At 41.0% G+C, this 16,821-nt stretch overlaps 1 protein-coding gene across 2 annotated transcripts; it reads right to left on the bottom strand.

Moving 5' to 3' along the window:
* Nucleotides 1–282: 282 nt before the first annotated feature.
* On the bottom strand, nt 283–10,410 carry LOC103589199 (chromosome unknown open reading frame, human C17orf75). 2 transcript variants are annotated; one of them, XM_008571103.1, is made up of 10 exons: nt 10,246–10,410; nt 9,464–9,544; nt 6,791–6,916; nt 5,724–5,867; nt 5,415–5,472; nt 3,442–3,561; nt 2,898–2,962; nt 2,616–2,752; nt 1,519–1,622; nt 283–892 (listed from the first exon to the last, which is right to left on the bottom strand). In XM_008571103.1, exons 1-10 carry the CDS (start codon nt 10,383–10,385, stop codon nt 677–679), a joined length of 1,191 nt encoding a protein of 396 aa, XP_008569325.1. In that variant the 5' UTR covers nt 10,386–10,410; the 3' UTR covers nt 283–676. The 2 variants fall into 2 exon arrangements, with proteins under 2 accessions (XP_008569325.1, XP_008569326.1); XM_008571104.1 differs by lacking the exon at nt 6,791–6,916 and having other exon boundaries at nt 428–892; nt 10,246–10,401.
* Nucleotides 10,411–16,821: the final 6,411 nt, after the last annotated feature.

Below are 16,821 nucleotides of genomic sequence, written 5' to 3'. Positions count from 1 at the left end.
TTGGCAAATACCTGTGACCAAGTGAATAAAGAAATGTGGTGATGGGGGCCACTTCTGTGGTAGCTTTCCATCAAAGATGGTATTTTATATTGAAACTAGTGCATCTATTTTTAAAGCTCATTTAATTTCTTACACATTCATGATTTATTTATATATTGACTTAAAAGCTGGCTTCCTCATCCATGCCATTAACAAACAAAAAAATGTATCAGGTGCCCAGAGGATGCACAGATCTGTCTTTGAAATGGTGTAGTGTCCTAAAACTAGGATCAGATTTTTAAAAAGAAGCTACAATCCATTGGGAAAGAAGTATGATGGTTTTTCTGGGGAAAAAAGGTGCTAAATACTGCAACAATCTCCTGAGAGAAGCCAAAAATTAACTCTAAAGTTTTTTAAAGCAACACCTTCCTGAAGTCTAGAATTTATGGGACTAGAGATATATTAAAACTCCACAACTCCAACACCATATCTATTTCGGACTCAGTGAAGATGCACCTCAGATTTTTATGTTCAATTAAGTTAAATTTTAAAAGTCCAAAAAAAAAGAATCTGGAATGAGTTTCAAATAATCTTCCATAGCAATCCTATGAACAATGATAACAACTGCAATTTCAAACACTAAGGCTTGGACACTGTACACAGCTTCACATTATTACAATTATCTCAAAACATATGATCAAAAACTTTGGGCAAGTGCTTCTTTCATGAATTCTTCAAGAACAGCTACCACATTTTTGGCTTCAGGCATTTCTTCATGTTCCACTTTAACAATCTTCAAAAGGATATCTCCACTACCACAGTTCTTTAGGAACATGTAACATTTAAACAAAGCATAATGATTCATTTCTGCCTGTCGGATAAATCTCTTCAAATTGTTTATGTCTTGTATGGCCTAGAAAAAGATTATCCAGTCAAATATGTGTGTAATAAGATAACAATGAAGATTGAAAAATATCTCCTATCCAGCTGAAAACCCAACATATGTTGCTGACATGTTTCATTTTTATTGCTGATATATTTTGCCCTTGGCAGAAAAAAATGCCTTATATAAAATGAAAACACTTAAAAAATCTCCTAAATAGATGACAACATTCCCCCATCAGAATTTTGAACCCGTAGGCACTGAGTGGCAGAAAAAAATGCCTTATATAAAATGAAAACACTTAAAAAAATCTCCTAAATAGATGACAACATTCCCCCATCAGAATTTTGAACCCGTAGGCACTGAACCACACTTTTTTGTGCTTTGCAAATAAGATATATCCCAAATTGTAAGATCAATGTCTCAAATATAAGCAAGCATTCAACTCAGTTTTTTAGAAATGAAATGATATTCATGGAGAAGCTACTGAGTAATTAGAATATAATAAATGCTTTCTGATGATTCTAGTTTTGAGAATGTATGTCCTAATTAATAGACATCATAGCTATAAAGCAGATTTGTTACTCCGTCACTGGTACAAATTAAAATCCAGACAAAAATTGTATGTGGCACTTGGCACACAGCCAGTTAATTACCTTTAGTTTAAAGTTCTCCAGTACTTGTCGGAAAAGAAAAGGGTTACCCCCTTCAGCACCATTTAAAAAAGCCTGCATCCAATCCTCACAAAACCGGTTGCTTCCTACAAAATATTTTAGAGAAATTAAATAAATAAAAATGAAATCCTACAAAGCATAAGACATCTATTTCTTTATAAAAACATTTATAAAGATTTCTTTAAGACTTCCATAATGGTCTAAAAAACAGTGTGCTCACCATGTGGCTAAGAAATACCAAAATAGTTGAAGTCCCCTGTGTACCCCTCCTAATCATATCCTCCTCCTTTCCCATCTGAAAGGATTATCATTCCTATATATTTCTTTAAACTTCTGCCACACTCCTTTGTATCTCTAAGCCTTGTGTATATTATTTTACATATGTTAAAACTTTTATGTTGGATTCCCCATACTGGCCAGGTGTCAAAGACAAAAAGAAAAAAAGAAAAAAACCAAAACCAAAAACTTTTATGTATTTTTCTTTAATGGCTGTTTCACTAAATAGTATGTTTGAGAGCTATACTGACACATGTAGCTGTAGTTCACACATATTCACTGCTCTATAATATTCCATTGCATGGATATAGCAGTTTATCGGTTTTCCTGTTTTTTGTTTTTTAAAGATGACCGGTAAGGGGATCTTAACCCTTGGCTTGGTGTCATCAGCACCCCGCTCAGCCAGTGAGCAAAATGGCCGTCCCTATATAGGATCTGAACCCATGGCCTTGGTGTTATCAGCACCACACTCTCCCAAGTGAGAAACAGGCCGGCCCTCAGTTTTCCTGTTGATAAACATTTAAGTTGCTTCCAATGATCTGTTATTTCAAACAATGCCTTTATGAACATTTTTGTATTTATCTCCTTGTGTACACATACAAGAGTCTCTTTATATACTTAGTGGAAATGCTAGGCATGACATGATTTCCATGTTTCTAGAATTATTATTTTTTTCAGCAAGTTTGGGGTATCTGTGTAAAACTGCACAAGGCAGGAAGAATGAGTTTGTATCGTTCATTCTCAGTGCAAAGATGGACACTCACAAGAGATCCAGGAAGACTGCTTCAGAGGTTGCAGCTCACCTGCATTATAGAACTGAGGCTGGGAGCTACTGCAATCAATGACCACAGACTTATGCTGCTCCTCCGTCATGGCCATGCACAAAGATGTCATAGTGCCTTCATGAATAAGTCCTTGAAGACTGGCCACACTCAGAAACCTGCCAAACACAGAGTCCTTTTCCACAAACAATATAGCAGGATGAGAGGGAGAAAACAAATTCGTTCTGCACTGAGGGGGGTTTAAAATGTAAAAATCAGGCTGGATATGGAAAAAGTTCTCTTTGCAAAAACTATGTTCTTTACCTGTTAATGTCTCTCCTTGTTTTTTCATCTGATTCCTTAACTTCAACAGGAGTATAATTCAAAGCCTATGAGAGAAAAATAAGCATGATTGATACCTATATTCCACTTTTTCTTTTTGAGCAGCTACTTGTGACTAAATATCACCTTCCCCAATAACCACCACACCAGACAATGATTGATGGGTACTATCCACGAGCTCTCCAGAGCCCTTTTCAGCCACTGCTCACTAACATTTTTATACAGTTGAAAACCACTTTGGATTTTTGTTTCCTTTTCCAAATTGTTTTGGAAATTACACCTCTCCCAGATCACTTCCAATAGTAATTATTTTAAAATGTTTTATCCTGTTATGAAGACTCAGCCTGCATTTGTAATTCTACATTAGTAACAGAACTTTCCACATCTAAGAAAATAAACTGACAGCAAGCATAGTTTGAATTCAAGGGAAAGTAATGTTCAGAGAAAATGAGTGTATCTCTAAATAATCGAAACTCTGCCAAAGTGACTCTTGATTTAGGAAATGCTCTTGTTTGGCAATACTTACAGCATGTAGCAGAAAGGTAAGCTTCTCCTGAAAGAGAAGAACCACCCTTTGGATTGGGCACACAACATCCTCAAACCAGCTGCTCAGATAAGACTTTATGTGGTTCTCCAGGCCCCTTTCCTAGATCAAGAGAGAATGTCACTTGCTTTAATATAAGCCTTCATCTTAGCTGACTTGACATTTTCTTTTTTTTTAAAAAAAAGATGACCGGTGGGCCGGCCCGTGGCTCACTCGGGAGAGTGTGGTGCTGATAACACCAAGGCCACGGGTTCGGATCCCATATAGGGATGGCTGGTTCGCTCACTGGCTGAGCGTGGTGCTGACAACACCAAGCCAAGGGTTGAGATCATGGGCACCACGCTCAGCCAGTGAGCGAACCGGCCATCCCTATATGGGATCCGAACCCGTGGCCTTGGTGTTATCAGCACCACACTCTCCCGAGTGAGCCACGGGCCGGCCTGACATTTTCTTCACTATACTCTTGATGGCGAAAACAGCCAGGAATGACACCTCCTTTTTTTAAGTTAACACCATGAACTCAAAAACAGGAATTGTGACATAGCTTTCCTGGGCTTGCTGGGCAGGGTGGAGATTAATTCTATACTGAATTTCTTAAAAACACATTAGGACACGCATTATGTAAAACGAAGAGACTGAATTAATAGGGTTCCATGCATTTACATGTCCACCGCCTCCTCCCCACCCCCCTGCCCCCCTGCTATTCTGTGCACTCACTAGAGATACTCTCTTGATAATCCTCATTTCCTCAGCACCTGGTACAGTGTCTGAAACATGTAGAGTATGAGCTTATTGTCTATTGAATGATTGAAGGAATGTAGACAGAGAATTCGTTTGTACTCAAAATGTAAATAGGGAAGGACACAAGTAACTCATCAAAGCACTCAAACCAATGCTAGTTGTTGGACATGCTGTCATGAGCACATCTAGTTTTCTAGGCTGTACAACTCTCTGGAGACTCGTGTCACACAGCAAGAGCAACAGTCTGGGAGAGCAGCTCCCCCAGATGTACATCCCTGGCTCACTCCTACGCTATCCCTTCCTCTCCTGCTGCAGCCTCTTGTAGGCATTTGACAAGGAAAAGAAACTATTACCACATATAATGAGTAGTAAATTTATGAGAGTCATGACTTGAACAACTGCTGTAAGCTGAAAGCACGGTTTTTAAAAGGTTTGGATAAATGGTTGATATGGTTATTTCTAATTTATAAAAGATGGATTAATGAAAATGGAAGGTTTCTAAAAATCTTGGATGGTGAGTCCAAGGACAGTCATACTGTTACACATGTCTCTGGTGCCAGAGGCTGCATGGACCATTAGTTCTGATGAAAATATAAATCTTAAATGCCTAGAAATCAAGAGGAGAGCATCCTCTTCCTCACCAGCCATGTTACTACATGCCACTGAATTTACTATATTAAAATTTTCATAGATACCAAACATCTGAAGCAGTCTTGTGAAACTTTCAGCACTTCTAAGACTACGTTTCCTGGGCTGGCCCGGTGGCGCACTGCTACAGTGCGCCGCTTGGGAGCGCGGCGGCGCTCCGGCTGAGCGTTCGGATCCCACATACAGACCGGTTCCCGCTCACTGGCTGAGCGAGGTGCGGGTGCAACACCGAGGGTTGTGATCCCGTTGCCGGTCCCGGTCCGGTACGGGCGCGACACTGAGGGTTGCGATCCGTTGCCGGACACGAAAAGACAAAAAAAAAATAAAATAAAATAAAATAAAAAATAAGACTACGTTTCCTGCTTCCCTTAAAAATCACCCGTCTACTTCTTGAGTTCTACCAGTACTTTAAAAAAAAAAAAAAAATCACCTGTCTACTGGCTCACAAGGTAGCAAGTTTTCAGAATTTAGGTGTCTTTGTGTCTACCTATACGACTTGACAAGTATAGCAGTCACCATATATTAATCATTTCAGTCTTAAAAAACTATTAAATCAGTCATCTTACCTCACAGTTCATGTCATTTTTCAGCCCTTGAATGTACTTGTCCAATTCAAGCCTGAAAGTATGCTCTTAAGGAAGCAATAAAGGATGAATAATCAAGACTGTTTTATCTCTCAACAGGAAATATAAAATCTCTCAAATAACACAACCTGTAAATTAAAGCAAGCCAAAGCAAAATGGCCATATGAAGGTATGGAGTTCAAGTAAACACATAAGGAGTAGAAAAGCTTTTGGGAATTCGGTAGTAATACTCCTCCTGTTTTGCCTTCCCACGTTTTCCTTCGATATCCTCAAAAACCAAAGAAAGGATATAGCTCAAGTCCTTTTTCAGAACCTCCTAAAAAACAGACCACGTACTCTGAAGGGTTATGTTCACAGTCCATTGCTGTTATTTCCGGAAGCAGTTTTTCTTGTTGGAAAAGGCAATAATAACAACCAACTCGGTAACCTGGATTTCTAGAAAAGAAAGAAAAAGGCAAAATGTATTATTTTGGTAACTCAGGCATCTAATTTTGTGGATTGCTTTGAATCCTGGTCATCTTGATCTGGGAACACTGTTAAACTGCCCACTAACTGAAAACTTCCCAGGCTTCTCATCAGTTTACTTGTAACAGCAGAGGAAAATGAATGTATAACCTGGTGGCTTTATTTAAAATAGCCCCTAACAGACATGAAATTTCTTTGAATTCTCCTGTCTCATGTGAAAAATTCACACAAATTTTACTCTTGTTCATAGTACACCCATATTTACATTATTGTTAGCATGTGTTTCCCCTCTCCCAAACTTTGACAAATCATTGATGCTTCAGAGATGTGCCATGTTTATCCTACGGCCTTATCCGGGGCTGTGGCCTCATACTCCAGAGGGAACCTGTATACCTACTTCATGGTCTGATGTGAACTATATAGTCAAGGAGTGTAATGGAAAGATGGCTGGAATTAGACTGAGGACACCTATGTTTAAGCCTGAACTCCATTGATGTAACCAGTCTTGTGACTTTGGGCATCCCACTTCTCTGAGTTTACTTCCTCATCTGAAATGGAAATGAGAGCACCTGCTCTATCTCCCCTTTGTAATGAGAATTGCATCAAAGTTTGTGAAAGCACTTTACAAACTGTAAAGTATACAATTTTAGTTTTTGTAATTAACTCTTTTCTTCCAAGTACAAAACTAAATAAAGTACACTCAGGTGCCAGTCTCTGCCATTCAATCAATCCCATTCCACAAAAGTTTATGTGTGAGGCCAAGTGCTAGAGCTGTCAGAGAACAAAGGTCAACTCGGCAGATCTGGTAGAAGCTGATCTTTTCGAGTTTCTCATCACTTCTCATATTTAGCTCAGAAATAAAAAACTCAGGACACAGCACATTTTACACTTACCTCAGCTCCACAGATGCAACATTACCCAGCCCTTCAAAGACTGCTCCCTTCAAAAGACGCTTAGCAATGAAACTGCGCAGTTCTGGCTCCACTTCAGATGGTAGATTAGTATCCACCAAGGAGAGGCTTGACAAAGAAAGACACACATTCCTTACCAGTACACTAGTGCATTCACACTCGTAAGTCAGACAGAATGGTACCAAAGCCAGGGTCTCTTTTAAAGACCTGAGAATGCTGTCTATCTGACTCCTGTTGGTGAGGCTTCTGGGAATGTATGTCACCAAGCATGATCTACCTCATCAAATGGTTAAAAATATTCCTATCTTTCCAGCTCATTCTCTCCAGTACTGTTACTCCACTGAACCCCAAATCTACTAGCCCTACCTCTTTTCATCAGTCCCTCAAGCTTCTCATCTCCTCAATTCCCTCTATACTCAGCTTAAATTCCATGGTCATCATGAGTTTGGATCCCCATCCTGGCCAGCAGCCAAAAAAAAAAAAAAAAAATTCCATGGTCAGTCATAATCACATCCCTGCACACATTCTCTTTTCCTTTCTTCCAACTTTATTTAGGTATAATTGACAAATAAAATTTATATGCTGCACACATGCTTATTCAACTGCTTTGTTGTTTTCACCTCACTTGTACTTGCTTAGTAAAACTTCAGCCCTCGTTAGTACAGCTCTCCATCATCTCTGCACCCGTACCTATGCAGGTGAATGTGGCTGGATAAAAACCTTCATCCACAGTGTCTAGTCTCATTTTAAATTAATGATCACTAGCCTCAAGTGGGCTCTAACTACTACCCAGCTATCACCACATTTCCTGGTTCACTCACTCTTCTATTTGCCTATATCCCTATTTCATGCCTCCTCCTCTTTCCTCAATCCTCAAACCACCTATTACCCAAGAATAAACACACCAACTCGGTGTTCCTTTATGAGCTAAAAATCAAAACTTCAGTTTGGTTTAGATTAGATTACCAGCAGAAACTATAACCTGAATATGCAGAAAGAAAATGTGTTCTATCACCAAACTTCACAATAGAAAATATGAACCCCATATTTCCCTAGGTCTTGTGTTTTAGCTTATATTATGGAAAATTTCAGACACATAAAAAGTAGAGAGAATAGTATAATGAGCCCACCACCCAGTTTCAACAGTTAGTTCATGGCCAGTCTCGTTTCATATGTACACCTATGCTGTCCCCTTCTTCCCCAACCTCCCAGATTATTCTGAAGCAAGTCCCAGGCATCATATCAATCATATCATTTCATCCATAAGTTTTTCACTATGTATCTCTAAAACATGAGGACTTAAAAAATATATATATATAAGTACATATATATATATATGAAACTATAATACTATTATGACACCAAAAAATTCCTTAAATCATCCATTATCTACTCAGTGAACATGATATTTTGGTATTACACATTATTTTGCATCAAGTGTCAAGGTGCATTCATACATTCATTTAAGAAATATGCATTAAATGTCTACCCTGCTCCAGGCACCACTTGAGGTACAAAGTAGGGAGACATCAGTGAACAAAACAGACAACTCCTGCCATCCTGGAGTTTACATTCTAGTGTGGAAGAGGAGCTACTACAGAATATTCAAAGGGGAAAAAAAGAAAATTTAAAATTTCTTTTTTTTAAATTCATTTTTTTAAATTGACATAAAATTGTTATGTATTTATTATGTACAATACAATGTTTTTTGTTTTTTGTTTTTTTTTAAAGATGACCGGTAAGGGGATCTTAACCCTTGACTTGGTGTTGTCAGCACCACGCTCACCCAGTGAGCAAACTGGCCATCCGTATATGGGATCCGAACCCGTGGCCTTCGTGTTATCAGCACCACACTCTTCCGAGTGAGCCACAGGCCGGCCCAAATACAATGTTTTGAACTATGAAGAGACTTCAAAAAGTTTATGGATTCAGATCCCCTATACTGGCCACTTGCCAAAAATAGAAACAAAAAGTTCATGGAAAAATAGAACTTGAAAGATAATACAAATCTTTCCATGAACTTTTTGAAATACCCTTGTGGCATGGTTAAATCTAGCCAACTAACATACACATTACCTCACAGTTATTTTTGAGGTAAGAACACTTAACATCCACTCTGTTAGCATTTTTCAAGAATACAATATATTATCATTAACTACAATCAGAATGCTTTACGTTAATTTTTTTTTTTTTGGCAGCTGGCCAGTAAAATCAACTGAGCTAACCCACAAGCCCTAAATATCTTGATGGTTGGAGCGTCGTGCTGATAAACATTGGAGCGTCGTGCTGATAAACACTAAGGTCCAGGGTTCAATCCCTGTACCAGTCAGCCACCAAAAAAAAAAAATTTTTTTTCTGATAGCAATATGATATTGAATATTTTACTGGAGTTCCAATCAAGAAACTCAGAATAATCCTCTCCAGGTAATCGCTGTCAGTATCAGCACTACCTGGGGCACTGTCAGATTTGGATCTTCCCCAGCCTTGAATCAATGAACAATGAGGCAATCAGGATGAGGTTCCTAGGGATTAGGAGAAATTGATGATTTGACTCAGGGAAAGCTCAGTGGAAATAGGGAACCCACTGACATCTACAGGCCAGACACCTATGGAAGATAAAAGCACATGCATGGGTTAGGGTTCAGCTGTTTTTACCTGAAATCATCACCAGAGGGAGTTTCGGCACTTGTGCTATTTGTGCTTCCATCATCACTGTCCGCTCGTTGCTGTGCTAATCTGCAAGCCACAAAAAAAAAAAAGCAACAGTACTATCAGTTATAGGCTCTAAATCAGGTGGAGTATGGGGTCCTCGCAAGCGGAATAAGGTCGAGGAGTCAAATAAAAATGCTGAGAGGTCAAAGTGCATGGATCCTCCATTGTCTATCTTCCTGACAGAGAAAACCCATAAAACGGTGCGAGGAGCCCTTTCTCTCTCTACAAGTCACCTAAAGGGGTGGAGGAAAGGCTAAATACCCAGAATGTCAGAAACTCCTCTGAGAAAACAGACTTTACAGGGCCAAGACAGCCCAGGAAAGTCAGCCAGGAGGAGGTAAAAGAGGCAGCAATCACAAAGGATAATCAGAGGATGGGGGTGGGAGGTGGTGGCAGAAATGGGAGAAGGTGGGGAGATAATGAAAGGAAGGACAGGGGATGGGAACTGGCAGCACTGAGCGTGCGGGACACTTCGCTAAACAAAGGGCAAGAGGAAGGGGCTGAAATGATACAGATGGACGGCAAGGGCTTGGGAGGGCCAGGCATACAAGCCCAGGATGGCGGCCGCGAAGAACGGAGGCGAGGTGGGCCCTCCGGGCCAGAGACCTTGGCAGGGAAAGGAGAAGATGGCGTTTGGGAAGGGCCAGGCCGCCGGCCCGGGGGTGGGATGCAAGGCCGTGCAGCAGGCACGGAGCGGGACCGCAGGGGGGGCCGGGCGCCGGCACCTGCTTCCGCGGTAGGTGTAGAGACAGTAATGGCTGCTGGGAGGCGGCTCGAGTCTCCGCTCCTCGGCGGAGCCACCCTCCTCGCTGCTCTCTAGCTCCTTTTCATCCCCATCCAGCGACTCCTGCGAGGAGGGGAGCATTGCGGCCGCCTCCGAGCGGTCCTGTGTCCCCGCCAAACCGCTCCCCCGCTGCCGTACAGTGCTCGGTGGCCGGGCTCGTCCGGCTCCCGGGCCTCGCACACCTGCGTTCCGCTCGTTTCCCCGGACTCTCAGGCTGGGAGGCTGGCCAGGGAGGGAAGGTTTGTCCCCCCGCAGGGGCTGGCGGGCTTACCACGTTCGCCTTTACTGGAAAGCTTTTGCCATTTTAAGATCCCCTTACCGGTCATCTTTTAAAGAAAAAATTCTTGAAGTTAAGAAGGTCTTTCAGAACATAACAAAACACTTAGAAGCCATTCAAACGTTAATAAATCTGAGAGGAAAACATTAATAAATCTGACCCCATAAAAACTAAACAAAAGCTTAGGACAAAAATGGAGAAAATATTTGCAACATATATATATATAGATGAAAGGCTCTCATTCATCAATAAACAAACAAACAAACAAAAATAGAAAATAGGCAGTTCACAGAAGAAGAAATAAAAATGAGCAATACATAAATTGCTCAATTTTATTTTATTTTATTTTTCCTTTTTGTCTTTTTTCGTGACCGGCAATGGATCGCAACCCTCAGTGTCGCGCCCGTACCGGACCAGGACGGCAACGGGATCGCAACCCTCATCGCAACCCTCGGTGTTGCGTCCGCACCTCCCTCAGCCAGTGAGCGGGAACCGGTCTGTACGTGGGATCCGAACCCTCGGCAGGAGCACCGCTGCGCTCGCAAGCAGTGCACTGTAGCAGTGCGCCACCGGGCCGGCCCTAAATTGCTCAATTTTAAATAAAAAATTATGGTATATTGTACTACTTTTCACCTAGCAGATAAGTAAAGATTTAAAATTTGATAATACCTTGTGTTGGGGTGTGTGAGGAAGCAGTCAGTCTCATTGCTATCAATTGTTCCTATACAATTAATGTGTATGTCTTGGAAAGAAATTTGAAAATATCTATCAATATTTTAAATGCACATACCTTTGGATTATCAGTTTAACTCCTAGGACATAATCAAACAGATGTGAAAATACATGAGTCCATGATATTCCTTGCAGCATGGTTTGTAATGGTGAAAAATCAAACACAATCTGAATGTTATCAATGGGGCATTGGTTAAATAAGTTATACATGTGGTAGTTGCCCCCCCGCCAAATGTCTACATCCTAATCTGCGAAACCTGAAAATATATTACTTTATATAGGAAAAGGGATTTTCAGGTGTGATTAAATTAAAAATCTTGAAATGGGAAGACTATCCTGGATTATCCAAGTGGGCCTAATGTAATCACAACGGTCCTTATAAGAGGGAGGCAGGAGATCAGAGAGGAGGAGATGTGATGATGAAAGCAGAGATAGAGATTGGAGTGATGTGAGGACTATGAGCCAAGGAATGAGGGCATCCTCTGGAAGCTAGAACAGGCAATAAATGAATTCTTCCCTAGAGCATTCAGAAGGAACACGGCCCTGCCTACTGACTTTAGACTTCCGACCTCCAGAACTGTAAGATAATAAATTTGTGTTGTTTTAAGCCGTCATATTTGTTTTAAACCACTCTGCAGCTATTTTTAAAAAATAAGTTAGGGGCCGGCCCGGTGGTGCACTGCAGCAGTGCACCGCTTGGGAAGCACAGTGGCGTTCCCGATGAGGGTTCGGATCCCACATGCAGACCGGCCGCTCACTGGCTGAGTGAGGGGCGGGGGCAACACCGAGGGTTGCGGTCCCGTTGCCGGTCCCGGTCTGGTACGGGCGCAACACTGAGGGTTGCAATCCGTTGCCGGTCACGAAAAAAGACAAAAAGACAAAAAAAAAAAAATGAGTTAGAATTTGTGTAGATATAGAAAGACAATCCAGTATTTAAATTTTTGTCCTAAAGGAATTGACAACATAACTGAGGAGACAAAGCATGCACTTGGGGAAGGACAGAATGTAATTCCTGCCAAGGAAGTAATATGGACATTGGACAGTGAGAGTGATCTCAGGAATCTCATTACTGGCCTCTTGACCATCTATGAAGATAATCTGAGGACATTAATCTTTGCAAGTTGGCCTATCATCTGCCAACAGCAATAATAATAATAATAATATCAATATAGCATTTATAGTTTAATAGCTGCCATTCCTTTAACAATAACCATGGGCCAGGATCTTCACCTATTTTATTTCATTTATCTTTGGACCACCCCGGAAGAGAGAGGTTTATTCTCAGTTTGTAGATGAGGAAACTGAGGCTCAGCAAATACAAATGATCAAATTGTGTCTATCTGATTCTCGAATCTGTACTTTTTTTTTTTTTTTTTTGTCTTTTTTGTGACCAGTAAGGGGATTGCAACCCTTGGCTTGGTGTTGCACGCACCGCTCTCAGCCAGTGAGCGCACCGGCCATCCCTATATAGGATCCGAACCTGCGGCGGGAGCGCCACTGCACTCCCAAGCGCTGCACTCTCCCGAGTGCGCCACGGGGCCGGCCCTCGAGTCTGTACTTTTAACTGTTATTTTATGTTGTACTCTCCTGCTTTGGTCTTAAAAACAACCCTGAGGAGGACAGGTTTTGCCGGTGATAGGACTTTCATAATTTAGCCCTACCTCCCTCTCTGACTTCATCTCTTATCACTCTCCCCCTTCTTCATTCTGTCCCAGTCACATTTCCTGATGCTTCTCAAACACTCCAAACTTGTTCCAGCTTAACAGTCTTCTCATTTGCTCTACTCTCTGTCTGGAATGTCCCCAGATATTTGCATGGCTTCCTCACTCACTTCATTCAGGTCTCTGCACAAGTGTCACCTCCTCAGAGAGACCTTCTCTGACTGCCCTATGTATGTAAAACACACTCCACACACCTCCACTGCTGCCTCTATCCTATCCCCTTAGTGTTTAATTCTTCTTCATTGTACTTATCACCCCTGACTTTATGTGCTCATATTTTATTATTGTCTGCCTCCCCCACTAGAAAGTCACCTTGTTCACCACTGTATCCTCTGTGCCTAGCACGTAGCCTAGGGTGCTTAAGAACTGTTTACTGAAATAATTTTAAGACTCTGTAACCCCTAGGCATCTTTTTCTTGCATGTTTCACTCCATGCTATATCAAAGATATCAAAGTGCACCTACGTCCCACATTAACTTTAGATAGAAAAAATAATAGCTAACATTTATTGAGCATTTATTCCATGTGAGAACATATCTAAATGCTTTACAGATGTTGGGCTGCCTTGGTTAGAGTGCAGCCTTGTAACACCAAAGTCACAGGTTCGAATCCCCATACTGGCCAGCTGCCAAAAAAAAAAATAATAATAATAATAATTCTCACAACCCCACAATGTAGACATTATTATTCACCTTTGCAGATGAGTAAACCAAGGCCAAAGTTACTAAACTTGTCCACAGTAAAGTAGCTAATAAGAGGCAGTTGGCAAACTCAAATGCTGGCTCTAGAACTCTTTTTTTTTTCCCTCCATTCTATTTATTTTTTTTTTAATTTTTAAGTTTATTATTAGCATATTCATCCTTACAAATTGTGATATTTCTTTATGCCCTTTGCCTGACCTATTACTTCCCAAACCCCTTCCCTCCCGCTCCCGTCTCTAGTATCCTTAGGTTTGTTCTCTCCTTCTGAAAGTTCAACGTATCATTGTAGTCTTTTCATTCTTTCTTTCCTTCCTTCCTTCTTCCTTTCTTCCCTCCCTCACTTCTTTCCTTTCTTCCTAGCAGTCAGTTATGAGTGAGAACATGTGGTATTTCTGTTTCTTTGTCTGGCTTTTTTCACTTAACATAATTTTCTCCAGACTCATCCATGTTGCTAGAAATGTCAGAATTTCATTCTTTTTTATGCTGAGTAGTATTCCATTGTGTATATATACCACATTTTCTTTATCCAGTCATCTGTCGATGGACACTTAGGTTGGTTTCATATTTTGGCTATTGTAAATAGCACTGCAATAAACATGGGAGTGCAGGTATCTCTTCAACATAATGACTTCCATTCCTTTGGATATATACCCAGTAGTGGGATTGCTGGATCATATGGTAGCTCTATCTGTAGTTGTTTGTCTAGAACTCTTAATACCACAGAAATGAGTTGAGGGGGACTGGTTGACATAACATTATGTTTTGTAGTCATTTTATTGAATAGTCATTAATTTCAAAGGTTTTGTTTGTTTGGATGGCTGGTTGGTTCTTACCATATTTTGAAAACTTTTTTTCCTAGGTCTCAAACATTTTCATGGGCCTTTGAAAACACTACACACCCCAGGGACAGATGTGCTGATGGTACATACTGCGGAAAGCAGGCCTGGTTCTGGTCAGGATGGGATTTTAGGGCCAGAACAATTTGAATTCAAATCCCAGCTCTGCTACTGGCTAACTGTACGACTTTGGGCAGGCTACCAAATCAGCTTGTATCTCAGTTTCCTTATCTGTAAAATGGAAAAAAAAATATCACGTAACTCATTGTAATAGCCATATTTTCTAGTTGCTATGTTTGATGCTTTGACATCTTTGGGCGTTGTTCACCGTGGAAGGACTGCCCCTCTCAGGGGTAGCCAATTCCTAGAGATAATAAAGGACTTGATGGCAAGCATGCCTTTCATATACAAACCACCAATCAGAGCTCATCCTCCCAATCATCTCTTTTATCAGGCTTTTGCAGGGCTCTTATACTCTAGGCCACTAATCCTCTGCCCTAATCACTTTAGGGCCAGGTACCAGCCAACTAGGGGCAGCCCTTACTATGACCCAGAGCCTGCTGAAATTATTCAAACTAGCCATTCCTAAACCTGCTTACGCTGGCTTGACCATTCCTTCCCATGGAAGCTACAATAAAGCCTTTCGTCCACATTGCACTCTCACTGCCTCCTGATCAACCCTGGTGCTTCCCTGTGTGGTGCCTGATGGCATCGCATACTCCCTCCTCTTGGGAACTGTAAATAATGAACTATCTTTTCAATGGCAGTCATTTCCTGATCTGTTGGCCTCACCATACCTGAATAGTAATAAAACCTACACTTAAAAATACTCATGGGGGCCGGCCCGGTGGTGCACTGCTACAGTGCACTGCTTGGGAGTGCAGCGGCGCTCCCGCCGAGGGTTCGGATCCCACATACAGACCGGTTCCCGCTCACTGGCTGAGCGAGGTGTGGACGCAGCACCGAGGGTTGCGATCCCGTTGCCGGTCCCGGTCCGGTACGGGCACGACACTAAGGGTTGCGATCCGTTGCCGGACATGAAAAAGACAAAAAGGAAAAAAAAAATACTCATGGATTTGCTATGAGAATTAAATGAAATGATTTATGTAAAGCGCTACTGTCTGATCCAACTACAAATAATTTGACATTGTTGCCATTATCTCAATCACAGTAATTATTTAGTGTGCCTATAAGAATTGATTAAACATTTGGGCATGTTCCAGTTGGGTATAATGGGCATTCCAGACAGTGGGAACCCCTTGAGCAAAAGCATAGAAGTGGAAAAGCACTAGGCATATTTGCAATACAGTGACTAGTTTACTTTGATTATAGTGTATATAGTCTGTGAAGAGGAAGTATATGGAAGAATTGCTTGGTACCAGGTTTTCGAAGGCAAAGAGTAGCAACCTGAGGAGCCATGAAGCAGCAATGTATAGACCATTTTTTATTCATCTGTGATTTCTCAGGGCCTAAATAAAACAAAAAAAATTCCCCCAAGATTTTGAAGGCTTTCCCTCTGTCTAGAATACTCTTTTTTAAAAGATAGACTTTTTTTTTTTTTTTTTTTTTTTTTTGGTGGCTGGCTGGTATGAAGTTAGACTTTATTTTCAAAGTCTTACATTTAGGCTTTAGTTTTAGATTTACAGAAAAATTTACAAGAGTCCATAGTTTACTCACATTTCTTTAGTTTTTACTTAACTTCTTTTCTGTTTCAGGATTCTTTCCAGAATACCCATTACATCTACTTTTCAGGCCTCCTTAAGCTCCTCTTGGCTGGGATAGTTTCTCAGACTTTCCTTGTTTTTGATGACTGATATGGACTGTGTCCCCCAAGTTTTATATATTAGTAGCTTGATCCCCTCTGTGACTGTTAAGAGGGTGGGAAATCCTATTATGGTAATTGAAAGGTGGGGCCTCAAAGAGGTGATTAGATTCTGAAGACCATGCGTGGGAATTGATTAAAAACGGTGGTCACAGGCATGGTTCAGAGGACTTTACAAAGGAGAGTGCACCAAGAGCTCTGTCTGCTCCACCACTTTCTGTTATGTGAGACCCCTGGGTAACTGTTGCCTCCACCAAGGCCTTCACCAAATGTGTTCCCTGGACTTTGGACTTCCTAGCCTCCAAAATTAAAAGCAATAAATTTTGTTCTTACCCAGTTCCAGGTATTTTGTTATAAGCAACAGAAATGGACTAATACAATGACCTTGCTAGTTTTGAGGCATACTGCTCAAGTCTTTTACAGGATGC

The sequence above is a fragment of the Galeopterus variegatus genome, unplaced genomic scaffold (assembly GCF_000696425.1).
Source record: "Galeopterus variegatus unplaced genomic scaffold, G_variegatus-3.0.2 Scaffold660, whole genome shotgun sequence".
Lineage (NCBI taxonomy): Eukaryota > Metazoa > Chordata > Mammalia > Dermoptera > Cynocephalidae > Galeopterus > Galeopterus variegatus.
This window is presented reverse-complemented; position numbering and strand designations above follow the sequence as displayed.

Bases quoted from the DNA above. Each gene is read 5' to 3' on its own strand.
- LOC103589199 (XM_008571103.1), bottom strand. From the start codon at position 10,385: ATGCTCCCCTCCTCGCAGGAGTCGCTGGATGGGGATGAAAAGGAGCTA. The intron at 6,917-9,463 runs GTAAAAACAGCT...TTCTTTGTCAAG, and splicing joins CCCTCTGGTGATGATTTCAG to CCTCTCCTTGGTGGATACTA. The intron at 2,963-3,441 runs GTAAGTATTGCC...TTTCTCTCATAG, and splicing joins TTACCTTTCTGCTACATGCT to GCTTTGAATTATACTCCTGT.